The sequence below is a fragment of the Centrocercus urophasianus genome, unplaced genomic scaffold (genome assembly GCF_019232065.1).
Source record: "Centrocercus urophasianus isolate 14NV4802_14NV808 unplaced genomic scaffold, USGS_Curo_1.0 seq_23, whole genome shotgun sequence".
NCBI lineage: Eukaryota > Metazoa > Chordata > Aves > Galliformes > Phasianidae > Centrocercus > Centrocercus urophasianus.
In genome coordinates, this window is record NW_024884789.1 from 14,939,576 (window position 1) to 14,960,689 (window position 21,114).

The 21,114-nt window shown below is 43.5% G+C and overlaps 1 protein-coding gene across 4 annotated transcripts in view; it reads right to left on the reverse strand.

Annotated features, from left to right (window-relative positions):
- Positions 1 to 21,114, reverse strand: part of RORA (RAR related orphan receptor A) — a 199,688-nt gene that overhangs the window by 49,721 nt on the left and 128,853 nt on the right. For 2 of the 4 annotated variants that reach the window (XM_042824183.1, XM_042824178.1), the window contains exon 1: positions 18,014 to 18,073. The exons of the other annotated variants lie outside the window; for them this stretch is intronic. In XM_042824183.1, the coding sequence (XP_042680117.1) occupies positions 18,014 to 18,071 (58 nt within the window). In that variant the 5' untranslated portion in view covers positions 18,072 to 18,073. Of the gene's footprint in view, positions 1 to 18,013; positions 18,074 to 21,114 lie in introns of those variants that run through there. 4 annotated transcript variants of the gene reach the window in all.

Genomic DNA, 21,114 nt, shown 5'->3' on the forward strand with positions numbered 1-21,114 from the left:
AATCTTATTGAATTGGAGAAATACAGGAAGATTTACTTGGTGTGGAACAGCCTTAAGTTGGACACACTGTATTCCACAAATACACAAGTCTTACCTCACTGGAGAAAGCAAAAGTTGTACAGTAAGCACGTTGATTATGACAGATCTTGGGATATAAGCTCATTGGGCAGATGATTTTTCATGTGTTTACACACTGCCTACTGTCTGGCTGCACTTGAAGCATATGCAGTATTCGACAAAACTTAATTTTCTAAGTTCCATAAACCCATTCAATACCTAAACATGAAATTCAAGTGCAGTGAAACAAAATGCAGCGTTCACACTACAGTGACCAGAAACAGACTACAAACAAGGAGCATTACTAGTTGTTACTCCACTTACACTGACAAAAGAGGCTAGAATGAGAAAGGACTGAACCATGAATGTTTATTTTTTAACAAATTATATAGCATAGGCAGACTTGCAGTCTTCACTATCACAAGCTTTACCTAACAAGAAGTACTGAACCATTTATCTCATTCTGTAACAAATATCAATCCAAATAGTCAACTTGGAAAAATAAAAACAAGATAAACTTTCTATGAAGTCTGCAGGTGTGGCTCTCAGAGGCCACTGAAAGGCAACTGTACGATTAGGAGTGCTTTCAGAAAACAGTGGAAACAATGGAGAATTCTGTTGTAAGTTACTGCCCAACACACACACCAAATAGTTCGAGTTCTCTTTGAAATGTAGCAACTTAGTGGTCACAGGAACTGAATATTCATTTGTTGCCTTTGATTTGAAGACCATATTTCAGTACAGGAAAATGGATTTTTCACTGCTGCTGTGCACCAGTGAATTCACTTCCTTCATTTCAATATAGCAACACCTCACTATAGCATTACATCTGAGAACAGCCTATGAGAATCCCCAGAACACACGCAGCAAATGACTACTTTTGAGTTTCTCAGTCAAAGCTCCGGTTAGCTTCATCCGTGGGTTGTGTTTACTCACAGGTGGTGTCATTAATCTCTCAAAAGCTTTGCTGCATAATTAATGACATTCAAGATCAGCATGCTCCCAGATTATTACAAAGTTTAAAGAAATAAGATTCCTTACCATTTTGTATCCAATGTATTAGCAATGTTACTTTTTCAAAACGCAAACTCAACTTCTTGTTGTACGCAGTGTTATGGAAGGGAGGAAGCTGCTCTGATCCTTCATGCTTCCCAGAACTGGGAATACAGTGGTACAGCACCTTTGGGGTTTCCCACATATCTTTACACACAGTCCTATGGCTGGGACTTCGCCATCACTACACTCCAGTAGGTTTCCAGCCTGTTCATATCCTAGCACAACCGAGTGTAATTTATCTTCCTTATATAAAAAGAATGCATGTGATTACAGAGGAAATACAATCACTGTGAAGCTGTAACTTTTAAGAACTTGGAATCAATTCTGCCAGGGCAGGGAAAAGTGCTGCTTGCCAAAAAGAAGCTGGAGAAATGCCACTTTGAAATTAGACCATACATTTTCAGAATACACACTATCAGGGTACCAAAGCAGTATTTTACTAGCAATGGTACAGCTCTGAATCCTCCCTGTAAAGCAACAATACTGAACTTTGAAACCATTCAAGTATTTTGCACTTGCCTTAGGGAGCTTAGCAGTGGGGAATGTTTTGACCAATACACTTTTACTTTGCAAGTGGAGGCAGCAGCAAAGAGCCAAATAACTATTCCAGGCAGAAACTGCAGCCCTAATGTGGAATAACAGGGCAGCCGGGTCTTGATGTGCACAACTGCCTGAGCAGCAAGAGATGAAAAACATGCATTACCAAGCTGGGCAGTAATTTTCACCTTGGACCTTGAAATATAAAGCCTTCACTAAAGTGAAGTGAGCAGTTGAGTGCAGCCCATGCAAACAAAGGCTTCCTTAGCCCCTTATCTGATGTCAGTGATCCTCTGAAATTAGGTGTTACCCAGGAAGAGCAGTGGGAAGGTACAGGACTTGCCACTCCTAGGTGGTACCTGTCTTAAATACATTCCCACGGTTTTTCAGTCACGTTGCCAGAGAGGAAAAATAAACCAAGTGAGGCCAGCAGCTCCCTGAGAAAGCTGTGAAAAAGGAGTTGTGGCTCACGCTGGCACAGCAAAGAAACAACCCCCTCCTTTCTCCTGTGTTTCCACACAGTCCAAACACACAGGGCAGCAGGTACGGCCCTGGAGCAGGAGGGTGCCAAGCTGATGGCAGCACTCCTGCACAGGTTGGAGCCATCAGGGAGTTGGCGATGACTTGTGCTGTGTGATTTATTGCTGGGCACTGTTCCCAAATGCGTTAGGTGAAGTTGCAGCCAAAGTTATGCACATCCCTTAGGTCTTGTCTTCAGTCAGCCTAGCCAAGATGATCAAGTATTGTTTTCAAGCAAAACAAGGATGAGATAGATGCCATACAATATTCCAGTTACAACCGTTTCACTGTCCTACTGCACAGCATTTCCAACTCTCAAGTACTTAATAAAAAAACTATAAAACAAGAAAGAAGCAACTGAATGCACAGATGAAGTCTAAGATTTTTAAAATACATCTGAACTATTCTGTTTTGTTTGCTTGTCTTCTGTAATTCCAAGTAGTCCTTAATCACATTCAAATGAAGCAAAATGATAATATGAAAGAAAGCAGCCAATGGATTCAATAGTTCATGGCAATCACTTTCTTGAAGATCTTTTGAAAACTGAGAGTAGACAGGGCAAATAACTGTTAGAACTGAAACATCTACTTGATCAACTGTGAAACTCCAGGAAGCAGTGATCAAGCCTAAGAACCCCGACAGGTTTCTGTAAGCAGCCTGCTCAAGTTTCACGTACCAGTCAGTGACAAAGAAACATTTCTATATGGTGTGATCACCACACACGCAGACACTCCTTTCAGCTCTAATTAGTATTAAAAGAACAGCTATATTCATGCTCTGACTTCTACTACAGCTTTGGATCATAAGAGACACAACAGCTCCACACAAGCTGACTGATGATGGTGTAAGCACTATACTGGACAGTTCTGAGGGGGACAAAAATGATGAAGCCTTTAGAAGAACAGAGAAGCACAAATGGATGATTTTTGCCATTCATACTGTCCCTGGCATCGTCCACATGTAGGACTGACAGCTTCTGAATGGAGTCTGAGGATGTCTTTGTTTCAGAAATTAGATGAGCCATGGATTAGATGCACGGAAGAACAACATATGCAGTATGCAATGTTCCATGCAATACCAACAAGTACAAACACCAAGAATAATTTTAATGGCAGCTCAGAATTAGCTAACTTTGCCCACCTGTTTCCAAAAGCCAGAGCAGGGCAAAAGAGAGGGAAGAAACACTATAAAAAAAGAAAGCATTTTCCAACTTGAATTATGCTTCTCATGGACAAGTGTAAAGTGCACGCTATCATCAGTCTGTAGTTTGTCCAAAAACTGCAACAAGTCCATGAAAATAAGAAATTACATCCAGAATTGCTCGCAACATTCATGACTGATTGACTGATCTGGTACATTTCAGTAGATTTAGTGGCCCTCAGTAGATTTAGCCACCTCTGGGAATATAAAGCTGTACCTTACATCAAAGTTCATCCATGCTTTGGCCCATGGATCTCTACTTTCTAGCTTTTCAGTCTTGCATTCTGCCAGCAATACAGATGTGTTACCAGACATTATGTTAGTTTACAAAGCTTTTAGTTGCTAGGCAAGCTCTGGACATTCAGAATACAAAATATGCAGAATGATGAAAGTAAGGTTTAATACTGACCAACAAACCATTCTATATTCTCAGCTACTCATTTTCAAAGTGGGGTGCACAAAACAATCCATCGGGGTACAGGAAGAGGTTGGTTTTTTTTTTTGGATCCCTTTTTGATTGTATTCTCAGTGCATATATACATGCACAGAATATTATACACATAGTATTATAATGTGCACGACATTAGTACATTAGTGCATGTGTATGATTTATAAATAAAAATACACGTATGGGAGGGGCATGCTTTTATTTTTTGCACTGATAGGGCTCTGCGAGCAAAACTGCTGGGAGACTGCTTTCTGAACAATCTGATTTGCATGAAACAACATCTCATAGCTACCTGCATTAAGCAATGTGTCTGCATCAGGTTCTCCTCTATAAGACAAGGTTTTGATAACCCCTTCAGAGAGAAAAAAAGGCAAGGGCAGGCAGAGAGTTTGTCCACCACCATCACTGTAGTAGAGGTGAGGAACTACCTCTACTTTTTTGGATTTTGGATGAGGGTCTGGCGCATACATACACAAACAAATAATAAGTACATTCAGATAAAAAGAAGGTCCCTGTTTAATGGCAATACAGCACTATTTCTTTCCCTGCTCTCTATTTTGGTTCCCAAACTTGTTAAACACACTTTACTGTAGTTCTCTTTCTGCAAACTCAATACACAATTTACTTCCATGTTTTGTTTACCAGCTTGATAGCTTGATTAAGAGTAAATTCATGCAGGCTCTTGCTTCATGCTAGCTCATTTTAACAAACTCAGATTTCCTAAGCAATCCATGAGCAAAGAGGGTGTTTGAGTGATCTCTCCTAAAAATCCACCCTGTGGATGATTTGTTATTAATCACACTTGTAACCAGAATGGTTTGTATATATTCAGGGAGCTCATCACAAAAATTAGTCATTTTAGCAACTGCAGCACCTTGGAACGTTATTTCCACTGCCCTTTCCTCTGACATGCAGAATCTGAATGCAATGGCACATCCAAGCCATGTGACGAGCAGGCACGAATTAAGTTTCCTATGTGCACCAGTGAGCTTCTGTTGGAGTTCCTAGCCCAGACTGTCAAAAAGTGGTAAGAAAATCAGAAATTTTTCAGCACGGTGAGGAAGAACTGTGGCTTTACAAAGCACATGTGAATTTTGGTAAATGGAAAGACAATTAAAGCCCTTCTCAGACATGGTTTCTGGAGCTGTCATAACCTCTGGTGTGCTTGGAGCAATTTCAGAAGGCTGCTAAAGGAACAAAGATCTCTTGAAGAGCAGGGCATAAAAGTTAGGAAGGTAAAGCATATAGGTGTTCTAGGGGCCCCCATCTTTCATGATGATATGAAACAGACGGCTAAAAAGGGAGTAAAGGTGCAGTTGTGTTGTTACCCTTAACTATACTGATAAAGGCATTAAATTGGCACTAGCAGCTTGCTGTCAAAAGAGAGTGAAAGAAGAACACAAGAAAGTGAATTGGAGATGAAGAACATTGACATAAAGGAGGAGAAATGAAAGAAATGAAATGAAAGAAATGAGGAACTAGACAGCAAAGAGGATCAGGCAATTACATCGCACTTCAGCAAGATGACAGTACTGCATGCAGCCTGTGCAGTCCCAGGGAGACATGAATTCCAAGAGGGAGGATTCTTACATCCACCCAAATGGAATAGCCAAAACAGAAGACTGAAGATGGAGACTGCAGTAGTACCACGCTTCAGTCTAAAAATAAATGCAGTACTCATTTCCCAATCTGTTTTTACAGTGTTAATCCTACTTGGCGAAATTAAAGTAAAAAACTTTCAGGTTTTTTTTTTTTTTTTGGACACAGAATGAAACTGAGGCTGGAGATGTTTGAGCAGCACAAACCCCAGCCATCAGCAAAGCGTAGGTTTGTTGTTTTCACTCATGCTCCATACTCCAAGGGCTCACCAAAAATTACATTAAAAATCATTGCATTTTGGTTGCATCTAGATTTTAGTTTTGATGATCAGCTAGCACTTCATTCTAAGCTTCACACTAAATATGAGATGTCAAAGCTGTAACATCTCTTTCCTACATTAAGTTGCCTGAATACAGCAAACTAATTATTCAACTGCAAATACATCAGAGGAAATTTACCTTGAGAATTTACCAATCTGACAAGAGTTAATGGATTTACTCACAAATAGAAGGGTTTTACTGAACACAATCTAGTAGGCTCACAGCATAGCCAGATCCTATTGCAAAGGAAAGACCTTAACACGATAAAAGAGAAAAGCATTAACTGTATTAATGCCTGTTCAACAGTGAACTGTTTTTGCAGTATAATAATGCATTATCTAGCTCCTGCTCACACTTCTTTGATTAAAAAAAACACCAAACATAACACACAACAAAAACACAAACAACCCAACAAACCATTCCCTCTTTGCAGCTTAGGAGAGCCAACAGCCTCTTCATAAAACAATCCTGTTGTCATTTTTACGTAGGGTTAGCTGATGCCTTTCCCCCTCCTATTCTAAAATGAGCTAGACACAATTAATGACTTCAAAATAGAATTAGTTCAACAGCATTTGGCCGAAAGCATTTATTTCTATGAATCCAGTTACAAATTACGAATCCAGTTATAAATCATAACTTAAAGGCATATTGTAAAGAACTTCACTGAACATTCAAATAGCAGCCTTCTATATAGCAGTGGTATTAGAGCTTAGACCTTAGTCCAGTCAACATAAATTCTGATCTTAACAGGCTTGGATAAATATCTAAATTTTGGCTCAGCTGGTGAGTTTCAGCTGTCAGTACTCTGAAATAGATACAAGCTTTAACAAACCTTTAATTCAAAAGCCCATTATTGTACCAACTGGAATAGAAAGACTTCAGAATCAAAGAGGAGTTCTTCCCTCCTTTCATGGTATTACTTCTGTAAGACACCAATTGATCTACAGCCCTTGAAAGAAAGCTTCTCACTTCCATCTCCTGGATAAAAGTCAGCGCAGTTTTTTCATCCGTCACAGTATAACAGCATCAAAATATGCCTTCTGCATCAACTTATAACAAGGAGGAAAAACTGAAAACCACAAGGCTATTACATGACACGTCAGTTTACTTTGACACATTCACTGCAGAATAAAAAACATTTTCATTAAAAAAGTTAAATGAAGATTTGTTCAGAGTACTTGGCGAGAAAGAAATGAGGAAAAAGAGAAGCAGGAATTTATCCAGCTTTACGTAGTGCTGGTGTTATTCTGATGTGCAGCTTGGCTTCGGGAAGAAAATACAGATAGCTCACTGCATCCAGCAAGTGAAACACAGCCCTCATCACAGCGAGGTGCCCTTTCTCCTGGGAAAGAGCTGTGCAAGCAGCACTGTGGCAAGGAGGGGCAGCCATGGGAAGAAGGTGTGTAACAGGTGAGTGAAGGTAAAATCTGCCCCACAGCAGAGAAAGTCTGAACTCGGAAGGACAGCTGAGGGCAGGCAGTTATCACAGATGTAACTTCTGACAGATCTAAGAGCATTACAAGCTTAATATCAGCTCATCTGGAAAGGGCTTGAAAGACATAACCATGACAACTACAGGATGTGAAGAGCACTCAGAGACCTGTCCTGTGCCACTGGTTTGGGGTCAGTTCCAGCCTGCCCTGGTCTTAATAATTTCAAATACAAAGCCTGCAGAGGGGAAGTTTACCACTCAATGAGGAAAGCACAGCTGCCTGGTTCACCCCATTTCAGACAGTGCCAGGACAGCCACCCCAAAAGTCAGACTGGATAACGGCTGAACTGGAGACTGTTTTTCTCATCTAGGACTATTTATGCAATGCCAAGAGATTTAATACACTGCCAGTGCTACTCTTGGTTACTTAACAACTAATAACATCCACAACATTTTACAGCATCTGGATACATTGTGCAACCAACTTAATTTGCCCCCTATGATGTTACAAACAGTTACTGTTAAGGAACAATCCCTTAAAATATTTAGGTGGGTTGTTTAACTCCACTGAACAACGTACTTGGAACTGCGGTGATGGAATTAGCACACAGGGAAATCAATACATGCTTAGTTAAATTCCTTCTCAGTTACATGTATTTTCTCTTTGGGCACACAGTCCTTCAGCTTCTTACTGAGTTATCACTGCTGTATGGTGCCGTACCTGAAAACCAACACAGTACTTATACTCATCAACCTTTATTTATTTTAAATGGGAATACTTCTTATTCTTCCAGGCCATGCTAAACCCTGCCTGATTAGGTCACTCAAACTCCTGCTCTCAGCACTGAAGGAGCATCATTTCAAATAACAATATTAAGCTCAGCTCCACTGAGAGTCACCTGACTTCTTTATTGGCTTTACCATCCAAAGAGGATACAAGGAACTCCACTAACACAAAGAGAAATACAAACAGCCCCATTACAGCAACTTGCTATGCATTAAGTTGAAGGACAAATTCCTTCTCTGGACAGTCTCTGGTACAGCCAACAAGTCTTGGGAAGGAAGGTAAACGCTTAACGCGCACTTTGGAATACACAGGTTGGGAATGATTTTTCAAATTCTGCTAATGTGAGATATGGGTGATCAAAATGCCTGGGATGCTACATTACTTAAAAAACAACAACAACAAACAAGTAGATACTCGAAATTACATGCTACTGACATTTACAATGAGATTAATTACTTATGGGAGGAAACCAGCCCATTATCTATCTGCCTAAATTGTAAAAGTCAAGGGAACAAAAGTTATAATCTTGTTTGCAAAGCACCAGATTAGCACCAAGCAAACTGGGTTTTGTCTCCTTGGATAAATCTCTTGGACCAAGCAGTCCTTTGTCAAAAAGGCACATTACAGAGATGTTTGCAGATTTGGAACATTTTCCAAAGCAGTAACAATTTTAGTACCCAGCTTAATACAAATTTGAAAGCATTTTCTGAAGACTGGAATTAATTATAATTATTCTCCCACATTGTATTTGGTGATTATATATTTCAAGTCATGCTCTGTAATTTCAATTATGAAGGTACTTTTACTTTTGAAATAGATAAGAGTCCTCAAAAACTGTTAAACTTCCACCAAGGAAAATATGCCTGCCTAACCAAAACTTGTTCAAATTCAGAAATAGTGCCTTTAAGAAATAATGCTTAGTGGTGCTTCTTATCTGAAACACATAGATCTATGCCAGCTGTGGATGTGCTCCCAGTGCTTGAACTTTACACTCCAAGGAAACATGCCCAACTTGGACATCCGTGCATGCTGCCCATTTCAGACATTCATTCCTGTATGCAGAGATCCCACCTACTGCTGACAGAAAATCTGAACTTGTAATAGTTACCAAATCTCCAGTAGTGTGGCAACAATACAACAAAGTTAAGCAACAAAACCCCGCACCGTGTTTTTGCCAGCACTTCCCTAAGGAATATTTCAGCTCAATGCAATTTAAAAAAAAAAAAAAAAGAAGTATGCAAGGATTTCATTTTGGGATTTTGGCTTTATGAGTTACTGGCAGCTCTCCCCATGCACACGTGCTCTCTGAAATAACAAGCTATTAACCTGACAGTGCAGCTATTTTTAAGGGGGAAAGACAGGCTCTAAAACTTTGCTTTTAAATTCAGAAGCAAATTCTTTAAAAAATTCTTCCTGTTCAGCATATAAGCTGAATTGATTTGGTTAGCCTTTCTAAAACGTACAGCTCGTCTCTTCCTACCACACTCCATGCCAGCTAACAGGTCAGGACTTGACCTAATTGAATGAAGAAACCTCCACCCTGCAAGAGTATGGAAGAAACACATCTGCTGTAATTCCTTGCAGCAGGGCACACACATTGTCATCACGTTCACTTGAGAGCAGTGGCCACTGTTTGCAAACAGTTACAGTTTCCTCAGCACAGGCTGGATGTCAGTGTGCCGAGCCCTTGTGTGCAGCAGCGCAGTGCTGTTACAAGTGCTCAGGCACCCCGTGCAGCTCAAGTAAAGCCACTTAGTAAAGCTCTTCAAGTACGGCTCATTTCTCCAATTAACAAAGCAAGGCAACAGACACACAGGCCTCCCTTCCTTCTTTCTCCTGGTCTGCTACTGGTCTCCTGGTCCTGCTACTGGTCCTGCACACATTCCATCTTGGGATGGAAGCCCTCCTTCAGGACTGGTGCCGTCGATGGGGGAGCAGCAAGGCATTTGACACATGGCTTTAAACGTGTTTCCAATGGGTCATTCAGCCACTGGACCCCACAGACACACTACTGCTGCTCTTCACAGGAGACCCTAGCTCTTCTGAAGAGATTAAAGGGAACAGGCCATGTCCTGGCCATAATTTCTTGGCCTCAGAGCAACGGAGGCACAAACAAACGATCCATTTCACATTTCAAGTGACAACTTACTAAAAACAGTGCATTTGAAAGACAGAATTAATAAAAGGCTTGACCCTACGATATTTTAAAAACAATGCCTAAGAACAATCACAGCACCAACCTGAAGGCAGCAGGGAATACTGCCAGCAATAATACCCAACGTGTTTACAGCTGTTTCACTGGCAAAAGCAAATGCTAATCACAAGCGTGAGCCTTCACAGCTCCCTCTTTCATGGCCTTACCGAGAACTTCTTGTCCTTCGAACAAATGCAAATGCTGGTTTCTCCTGAGGTGCCCAAATTGTTCTTTCCAAGCCTTGATGTTTTTACACAATTCCCAGCAGCTCTTCTCAGCCTCTTACATTCCGACTTCTGTTTACTGCTGCACTACTCCTCTTAGTGTAGTAGCGCATCAATTAATTATACAGGAGTATGCCTAATCAGGTTTCCCTAGGGTTTTTAAACAGAAACCCTTTGTATTTCCTAATGATTCCCTCAGATTCTAAATATTTTTAGTTCTGCAATAAAAGAAAAATCTAAGTCTGCTGACAACAATATTTCCATAAAAGATGAAATTATTATTAAAATCGTTGATCCAAGCACACTTAAACTTCAGAGAATTCAGATTTAGTCTGGATTTCACGATTAACATTTTTATACCACATAAGCAGTCAGCACATATAGACAAGAAATACAAATGAAGAAGACAAGAGCTGAAGAACTGATGTGACCTACTTTTCATTGTAGTATTAAAGCAGATGCATTCACACTGATGGCAAAGCCTCCATGACTTCAGCACAGTGATACCACCGATTGGTAAGCAGCAGCCGAACCACTTTCTGTGACAAATTTCTCACACCCTGCCTTGTTCTGACGCTGGACGTGTGCTTAGCACAGTCAGTATTGCTTCTCTTTGTTCTACGGCTTTCCCCTCTAATTCTCTCCCCTGTCCCACTGGGAGGGGGTAGTGAGCAAACAGCTCTATGGTGCCCAGCTGCCTGCCAAGCTAAAGCACAACAGTAAGAAATTCACAAACTTCCTCCTTGGCTTAAGGGAGAATTTAGGATTTTTGTTATAATGCATTAGCTACTAAAACCCTGAATCAGCAAAACCACATCTGGCTCACATGCAGCAGAAGCTCAAAAAAAAAAAAAAAAAGATAGAAAAAATTCTTTGTGGGGACATCCGTTGCGTAGGAGCTGGTTATGTTTTTGGGTAAATCATGCCTTGTCTTAGGAGAAATCATATTACAAATATAGGTGGATGGCTGTCTTAGTATGAAAGTATTATCCTCACAGAATCAGAAAAGAGCTGGTGTTGGAAGGCACCTTGGAGATTGCTTGGAGCAGCCTCTGCTCAACGCAGGGCCGATTCCACTTCCAGGCTGAGTCCAGCTGAGGTCTCAATACCTCTGAGGAGGGAAGCTCCACAACCTTTTTGGGAGCACCATGCAGTATGTGACTGCAAGTGTAATAATACAGAACAATTACTCCAGAAGTAGGCATTTAGCTTTCATTTATGCATTTTATCTGCCTTTTGCTCCACCCAGAGTGAGCGCCGTGCTGTAGGCACACTTGCAATCTGCCAGCCCCGTTCTGCACCCGAGTCACACCGCAGCTAAAATCGTGCAAGCTGGGGCACCTGCACCCACTGCACTGGCAAGACGGAACTCTGAGAGAGTGCTTTTAATCTTAGTCTCACTTGTTCCCCACATCAGAAATGATGATGTACCAAAGATAATTTCCACGTTATGAAAGCAGCTCCCTAGCACTCCACGGGGACTTGTCTGTGAGGCCAAACTGTATCTCTGCACAGCTCCTTTTGTCCTCTGTTTGTTCTTTGATGTACAAGTCTGCCACAAACTAAGCAGTGATCTCTTTGATGTTGAACTTTTATACATTATTGTAACTAGCATGCTTACAACAGGAGCTGCCAGTCATCCCCCCTTCTCAACATTCAAATTTCATGAGGTGCTCGCTCTGTGAGTCACATTTCTCAGCAATGGGTTTTCAGAATTTCCACAATAACTGTGCTACTCTTTTGGAATGATAACTTGAATAAAAATCCAAATCCAACCATATTTTTCAAGTGTTACAAATTAGTACGAGCAGTAGCTAATATACCCAAACATGTTCGACGAAGTGTAATTAACTAGTCAAGTGAGCTTTTACTTGCTTTTTTCTCAATAGTTTGGGCCTGAACTAGGACCACATCCAGCCACTAAAAAGCACCAACAGCTACACATTAGGATCTCCTCAAACATCTAAGGCGACCTGGCTTTGGAGTCGCGTGCTTCATCCCATTTGAACAAGTGTATCAGTGTGTTTTACACAGCTTGTTTTCAGGATATTCTCCTTCAGGCTCTACTCTGCCCCTGGGGGCAGTGTTCAAACTGCAGTGGGCACAGCAGAGGTCAGACTGGCAACACCAAGGAGGTTAAGTGGTGAGGTGGGTGACATCCATTACAGAACTCCAGTCAGTGTGGGCAGCAGTAACACACCATGGAGTGCAAATTTACAACCAGTACATGCCAGAGCTGCCCCTATGAGACACAGGAGAGCCTTCATCATGAAGCACTTTTGTGAGGGCTTTAAAATCAACTGTAAGAAAAGAAATCCTTTAGACTGAGGTTTTGCCATTGAAAAGATCTCTGCTTTGGCCTTACCTTTATGTTTGGCTATTTTTCACTTCTGCAAGTATAAACAGTGTGGTTGGAAAGGAAAACATCAGAAAAAAATAGAATATTTTGGACCTTTGACAGTAAGGACAGGGAGTTTCCCCATACTCAGCTCTGTTTCCACAGTGAAGCCAACACTGCTATCGATGCCTCTGTCACTGCCACCAAAGCCTCTGTCCAGCCTCCTAGATTGAAGACACGCCAGTGTTCTGGCCACAAAAATGCACTGCTTTGAGCATTTTAATTTCCAGTTTAAATTTAAAATGAGGAAACCGTACTAGAGGAAGAAAGAATATGCAAAAAAAGCATTTGTTACAGATAGCAATTCCCATTTTCCATTAACACCAGGCAGCTCAGTGATGGAAGCAGCATGCTCAGAGCTGACACAGTCTGCCCGGGCACTGCGCTTCACCTTCTGAATGGGAATCCAAAGTTACTCTGAGACACCAGTATGGTTTTTAGGACATGGGATCATGGGGAGCCAGCCACAGCAAGATTAAAAACATGACATTTTCAGGACCTTTTCAGGTCTGGGCAAAAGGGAGTTCCCAGCACTCACCCAGCATCTACCACATGCAGCAAGATAATCAACCAAGCAAAGCTGAAGAATGAAACACTGGCTTGCGTCATGGAGAGGTTGCACATTAATTTCCAACAAGAGGTCCAATGCAGGAGGCGGACAGGATATTTTGATGCCCCTTGAAGAGAGCATCAGGATGTGAAATCCCCACATGTTGCTGCCATGGCTGGCCCTGCTCGCACTCCCTCCCCATGGCGGTGCTCCTGCTGCAAGGCTGGACACCTGCACCCAGCTGCCTTGGCCATTAGAAGGCGCCTATGTATATGAGGTTTCTCAAATGAAAGATCTACAGCTCTTTAATTAACATGTCTGGGATTTTTATTATCTGTTGATGCAAGAATCTATCCAGCAGTCATAAACATCCTTATGTACTCATATTTTAAGCAAATACTTATTGTAATTCAACAGTGTACCCGCAGTACAAAAAAAACTCCTCCCAAACCTACTACAGTACATCTGTTAATCCAACAGTGGCAGGGAGTGTCCCTCTAAAGGAAGATGAGGCCAAGGGCAGGCTCAGCTCCCCCACATGCAGAGCAGCAGTTTGCACCCTCGGTGTGGCACAGCTGATGCTGCAGCAGTAGCTGAGAACACCTCCAACATGCCCGCCCCACACCAAAGAGTAGTTTCACTGACCTTTAATACTCACAGCATCTCTCAGTAATACAGCACTGCCGAAGTAAGCCAGGATCTAGCTCAACCAAGGGGAAAACAGTGAAAATCTGATAAGCAGTTTTGCGCAGTGTAGAAGATGGATTTATTAACTCCCAAACTGAGCTTGAAGCAATCACTATAAATTAACTAGAAAATGTGTTTTCCCACAATAACTCCTCTGCCAAATCAAATACAGACAAAGATGAGCTAATTAATTTAGCTGAATGGAAAAGCACACCCATTATGAGTAACATTACAGTTGATATAGGAAGTCAGCAGTTACTGCTGCTCCTTTCAGCTAGGACAGCAATTAATATCATTCAGATGCAAGTCAGAAGCAAAGGATGTAAATGCCGCTGCTTGGAAGGAAGCTCCTGGTGCTCTGATGACCAGGGAGTGCTGTTCCTGGGCTGTCCGTACCCTGCCTGGACTACTGCCTTCAGGCAAAGAGCACCCAGGGCTCAGAAAGGAGCTGGCATCCTCTCGGGATGCAGATCATGGCCCCTGGAAGACACAGTTCTGCTCAGAACTCAGGACCAGAGAACCACATCCCACCCAAGTTCTAGGTGATCCCATGCTGTGGGCTAAGCACGTGTAAGACCACTCTCAGTCACACAGGACATGTCGATTAAGTGCCAAAGTGCCAAGTGCAACAAAAACCCATTTCTAACTGACCCGTGTAAACTGTACCGGGTTTTCAAAAGCAAATGGTTCTTGGATGGAATGGAGAAAACTGCTAAGTTAGTCCCGGCTCTCCCAGTGCTTTGAAGGGAGAGGTGGAAATTCAGTACCACAAATGCATCTTGTCCCCTTTTGAACCACGGTGGAGACACTGAAAACCTGAGGCCCTGCATACCATCCCATTCCCACTGCTCTATTTGATTTCTTCACACTATACCATTTAAAACTAAGACAATTCTGCCTGAAATTGAAGCCAGTGTGTGGGGCTACAGCCTGCAGCGTGCTGCCATGGGATGGGGCTGCGGGCAGCGGTTGTTGAGATGGAAAGAACACACTCTGACAAAGCCTTTGTAACACCAGTGTCTCTTTCTATGTAAAGATTTAATGTCACTCCTCCCCCATGTGTGAATGATCAGCTTCTTCTAAAGTGCAAAAATAAAGAGTCACGCAGTTGGTTTTATGAAGCACCTCATACCAGGATTCAATGGCAATAAATAGCATGGTGTTTCAAAGAACACAAACATTACACAATAATTACATGGCTGATACCCTATAAGTATGCTGACTATTCTATTTGCATTGTTCAGAAGTGAAGAGGTTAGCCTTATTTACATTCAAGTAGCTTTAATTAACCTCAGAGATAAATGCTCTTAAAATGAAAGCCGGGATGATTATACCTCTCCTGGCTGATTTTAGCCTAGATGGCTACGTATGGAGCATGACAAATGGCCCAAAGGCTAGATTTACACAAACAGGAGAGCCACAAGTGTGGGTCCTGCATCACTCCCACCACCGAGGAAGGAAAACAACAAGCTGCTGTGCAAGGCTGGTGGCTGTGCCTGGACAGGTGCTGGCAGCATGTACCGCAGGCTGACACTGCAGTAAACAGCGCCCTGCTGCTCTTGCAGCAGTAGCGAACCAAGGGCCTGTGTTGATGGTGAGGGCAGTGGGGAACCCCACTTCCAACACTGCCGGGAGCCCCCAGCCTCTTGGGGGGCTCCTGCACTTTGTGAGAACATTAGGTGTCAGAGATTAACGTCAGGCTGCAGCCAAGGAGCATAAGGAGCATTAGCCACCTCAGAGAGTGCCGCCCCATAGCTAACAGCCAGGCTTCAGCTCCGTGCTTCAAGCACTGCTTCAAGCAGCACATACAGATGCACGAGGCAAGGGGAAGCAGGACGTAACATGGATTCCCCACCATTTCCTAACAGCGCTCAGATCTGCTGGGACAGCTCCTTGCTCCTGTCGGCGTGAAGGCTTCAGCTCCCCACACCACCGGGCAGGAAGAGTGAAGCAAATACCGCCTTCTCCATGAAGATGTGAGCCTGCCTGGGATGCTGCGCAGCCGCAGCCGACGTGCAAGGTGTGCCAGCTGGCACGAGCTCAGCCTGCAGCTGCCACAGCCCGTGGGGAGCAGCGTGGCACCCTGAGCCACTCCCCGGCGTTCTCAGCTGGCGGCACAGGCACTGGGAGCTGCCTGAAACTGCCCCCGTGTGCCGACCTGCGCCTCGCTGAACTGCTCAGCCCAATTGCCACCGGCAAGCGAAGGAGAGAAGAGAGAGGGAAAAAAAAAAGAAAAGAAGGGCAAACTAAAGACTTCATTAACCGTGGGCAAACTTCCCTTTAAAACAGTATGAAGCACAAAAAGCAGCATCCATCTGCCAGGTCCCCTAACAAGGCTTTCTGCTTACGTATTTCAGTCTGTGGATATTTTCCATCCAATGAGCAAAGAGCTCTGTCCCACATAGAGTCACCTTTTTCTCATAACACAGCTGTTCCTGGAGAACAGAATCCTCCTTTCCCTTTTTATTGCTTATTGCAAACCCAAGGAAAACTGATCTTCGTAAAGGAGGTTAGAAGAGAGTTTCTGCACCATTAGTTATGTGCATATCCCTCAGATATTAGTCCTCAAGGAAAAGACAAATCATGAAAGGAGAGAACTACAGCGTGTTTGATCTCTGAGCTATCAGCTGCAACTGCAAATTACAGCTCACACATAAATACGAGGAAGGTGAATGTCTAATTCTTTCTCTCATTGCGAATGAAAGACTAACATATACTCTAAAAGGTATCAAGCCTGACTAGTCTCGTAATGACTTAACAAATTCTTTTCATACGTGGTTATTTTGCACACGATAGTAACTTATCTCATGAGAACACGCACAAAAAAAAAGAAAAGAAGGCTCCACATTGCACTTCCTCTCATACTAGATAGAGAACTGCAAAGTCAGACACATATAGCCGCATGCACTACCCCTGAGAGACACAAAGGTCTGACAGTTCTGATTTAGTAACATATAGTTTAGAAACAAATACACCAATTTAGAATACTCTTGTGAAGATGAAACACTGGCAGCCCTGTCAGTAATTAGTGTATGATAACGATCGTTTCTTTATGTACTGTAGGCAAGAGAAGTTATAAGCAATAACGAATATTTAAAAACCCTGAAGGTTAGAATTTAGTGCTACATAGGCCTAAAAGAAGGAGAACATACAAGGATCTCTATTGCAAGGAACAAGAAAAAACAGCTTTTTTCACAGAAGCTGGTGAAATACTTGATATGGAATCAGCCCCCGGCTGCGGCCCGCAAACATGGCCCTGAACCAGGAGGCTCAGCCCTCCTAACTACCTGCCCCCATCACCTCATTCCTTCAGCGGTTTTCTTTCTTTCTTACAACAGTACAGATGGGCAGCATCCACACAGAGCACCGCAGATGGCCGCAGCTGTACGCTGCTGATTCAGACCCAGCCGAGAAGAACTAGCTGTAAGGCTGTGCTGCCAGCCGGCTGCAATAGGCTCGCCACTGTCACTAGGCAAGAGCTGTACCAAAGCTGAACGAGTTTGATCTAGGAGGTGTTCAGCACCCCCGGTTATCGCTGACTTAAACAGGACGTACAGATTCTCCACACTTGAAAGAACGTCCCCAGCCGAGACTTGTACAGAGCAAGCAACTGCCTTTGATTATCACAGAGTGAGACATGAAGACAGATTTCCTCTTTTTACTTGCAAATCTCGAGTCTTTCAAAGGGCCTGAAACACCCATTTCAGCAGTAAGCCTCCAACCAGCCGTATCTTGAGAATGTGCCGCAACAAACAGCTCTGGCGCAGGCACTCGCTCAGCTCCGGCGCAGTCAGGTAAAGCGGCCTCTCAGCCCGCAGTTCCAAAGGCCAGATTTTGTTAATATTTAGTCAACAGAAGTCCTGCACTTGGATATTTGCTAAATTGGATTTAACTTTCACAAGCGCGAGAGCAAAGGCAAATTTAAACATGCTTCAATTTGTGAAGCGGCTTTCAAGATATTTTCCCCGTGCAGTTGTTTACTGGTGAAAAGCACAGAGTAATTACCAACGTGCTGACAGGTCAGTGCCAAGAACCATGACAGAACACACGTCAGAGGCAGCATGGCACGCAGGGGCCGGCTCAGCTGCGGGCGCTGCCTGTGGGGAGGGGGCACGGGGAGCTGCAGGAGGGGGTCCCACAGCACCACAGCCCGGCCCCATGGGCTCCAGTATGCAGCAGCAGGAGAATGCAGCAAAGTGCAGAAGTAATTTGCACCAGTAAAGAAAGCTGCGTGTTTTGTTTCCTTAAATAGGTGTTTGTCAATGATTAAACCCTCATGCGGCGCCAACGCCAGTCAGAAAACTGGTTGTGTTTCCAAAGGTTCAAGTGCAGACCCCGACAGTTAAGCAGTGTTCTCTACAACAGAATAACCAATTCTTCTTTCATGGTCCTCAAAGCAGCAACAGATTCCATTTCACTGATGCTACGCAGCACCAGTCAGAATTAGAAGCTGAAATCACACCTTTCTATCTTAACAGTAAATACATCCAGGAGAAAAGGCTCGCAGGACTTAGGCCTGATATCCTGCTGATCTCCCTTCAGAAACGTGCATGTAAGGGCAGTGCAATTCTCACTAGGTTCTGTTCTGTACTTCATTAACCACAGGAGATGGAACTCTACTGACATGGCCTAAGGACAGCAGAAGCCCAGTCCTCCAGCTCTCACCACCCACAGGCCTCATCCCTGTCCCTCACAAAGTAGTTGCCCAGTACCCCCACATACCCCACAGCCTGCCAAACACCACCAGGTTGGATCTAGCTCCCAGTCTGTCACCTCCGATTCCACGCAGCTGCAGTAACCTATCCCACTGGTGCTGCTCCAGAGCAGAGCAGTTGCTCACCAATTCAGCATCATTAGTTCTTCTCTCCTACCAGTCAATCCTGATACTTCTTCTCTCAGCCGAGACTCTCGCAAGACTAAGATCTGTACCAAAGAGCAGGCTGCCAGAACTACTCAATTTCTTTGCAAACTTCCAGTGGGTGAGCACAGAAACGGCACTCCCCGTAGAAAGGATCCCCCAGTTAACTCTGGCCTGCTTGCAACAACTAACAGTGTGAGGCTTCCCTGGCTCCCAGTGCAGACTTGTAACAGTTACTGAACCATTTTTAAAGGTCCATCAGTCTGCAAAACATTTACTCAATCTTCATAACTTTGGATGCTTCACCACTGCCTATTTTCTTAGAAACAGAGAGAAAAAAACACCTTTCTCCTCTGCCTGAAACCAGAAAGTTCCATTTCCTACCACGTAGCCCAATCCACCGACACCTCCAGCCCATCTCTCAGGTTCCTTCTGACCCAAATCATTCTGTGACTCTATGACCCTCCCAGCCTTGGGAACGTGTTGGTGTGCTGACAGCTGACCACAATGTGTGCTTGCTCTGACCCACGTAAGGCCTGGCAGCCTGGGCTTCAGCGTGACAGCAAACCCGTTCCACAAAACGTCATGTTGCATTAAAAAGAATAAAGTGACTCACAATTCATTTCCAACAGTATCAATTTGGGGTACCTCAACAGCAACCAGGAAGGAATTAACAATCTTTTTCACTTATTAAAAAAAAAAAAAAAAAAAAGAATCCTATTATTTTCCTTCGGACCATAATTTTCTGTGTTTGAACTACAAAACAACCAGAATACCCAAAAGATAGCATTACAGCATCAGGAAGAAGTAAAACGCTCCATTCAGCGGCATATCTGGCATCTCCCCCTCACACACCTGAACTGCATTCCCAAACATCTCATCTCCCAAACAGCAACACTGGGGGTCCATTATTCTGTGGCAGTCGGAGGTCACTGTCAGACATGTGACAACACACCTCCTGCAGCAGAACTCTGTCCAGCAGGTTAAAAAACAAGAAGAAACAATGAAGCTTTTCAGCGTATCATGAAATTAAGTAGCACAAAATACAAATGAAACGTACCACATGAGTATTCTGGAAAAGGACAGAGCCCTAAGTAACTCCATAATCCAGCCATTGTGAATTGTACTTTAAAATCCAACAGCTGGGCTCTGACAAGACTTTACATCAATATGGAAATTGGTTTACACAAAACTCCCCGAAGAACTGAAACAATTACTTCAAAGGCAACTTGCTGCTCACCCTCTGTCCAAACGCATGTGAAATGGTTATATATTTTAAATAAATCAATCAATCAGTGACGTTTTTTTCTCTCCTTTGTTTATTGGGTTACATAGTTCAAGCCTGCTGGCAGGGGTTGTATCGACAAACCGCACTGTCTGTGTATGTAAAATCCTGCAGGGCTGCTAACACGGCCACGTAGTTCACACTTAAAAATACATCTTCTTTTGTTTTGCATGCTGGTATTTGAAGCAACCCAATTCCATCTTCTTGCCAAACACATGCAGCACAATAACGATTAATGCACACAGTGCTCGCCTTTTACCCACACAGGCTCTCGGAGCAGAGCAGGAGCCCACCGACGGACGGCCCCTATGCTCCCAGTGCCGCACTGCTACCGGCAGCGCTGCCCGCTACGTGGGACAAAAGGCAGCAGCCTGGCACCGACACCAGAATTAACCTGCTTTTTCAAGCAATTATTTCATTAAAAGGAGAGACTTTGGAGAAGCTTTACCGGCACAATCCATGAAAATAATTCAAAAGGAAAAGATATTGTACCTCAGTCAGGGCACGAAATTCAAGTGACAGCACGAGACTCTTCTCGGTTACTACCAAAGAACACCGCGGTTAGATAAGAAATTCCTGCTTTAAGATGACTATTATTTTTTAAACAGAATCCTTACTTAAAAACTGTGCAATGCAAAGTTACACCGCACAGCCTACTTTATTAGGAGCATGAGAACGTGTCCCTACACTTCTGATTTCCCGTTCAAAACTTCCTCTGCCTCTCCTCAGTCCGGCACCGTCCCCATTAAGGGCTACGATCGGAAAGCACACACACAAAAAAAGGTGAGGTTTAAAGTAACCGCCCGGCAGCTCCGATTTTCCTCTCGTTCCAAACCCTTCTGAACGCGAGCAGCCGCCCCGCCAGCTGCCCACAGGATGCAGCACGGCGCTGCCCCGCTCCAGAGGCAGGGCTTCCCCGCACGGCTCGGCGGGCAGTCGGGACGGCTCCCTTCCCGCAGCTCC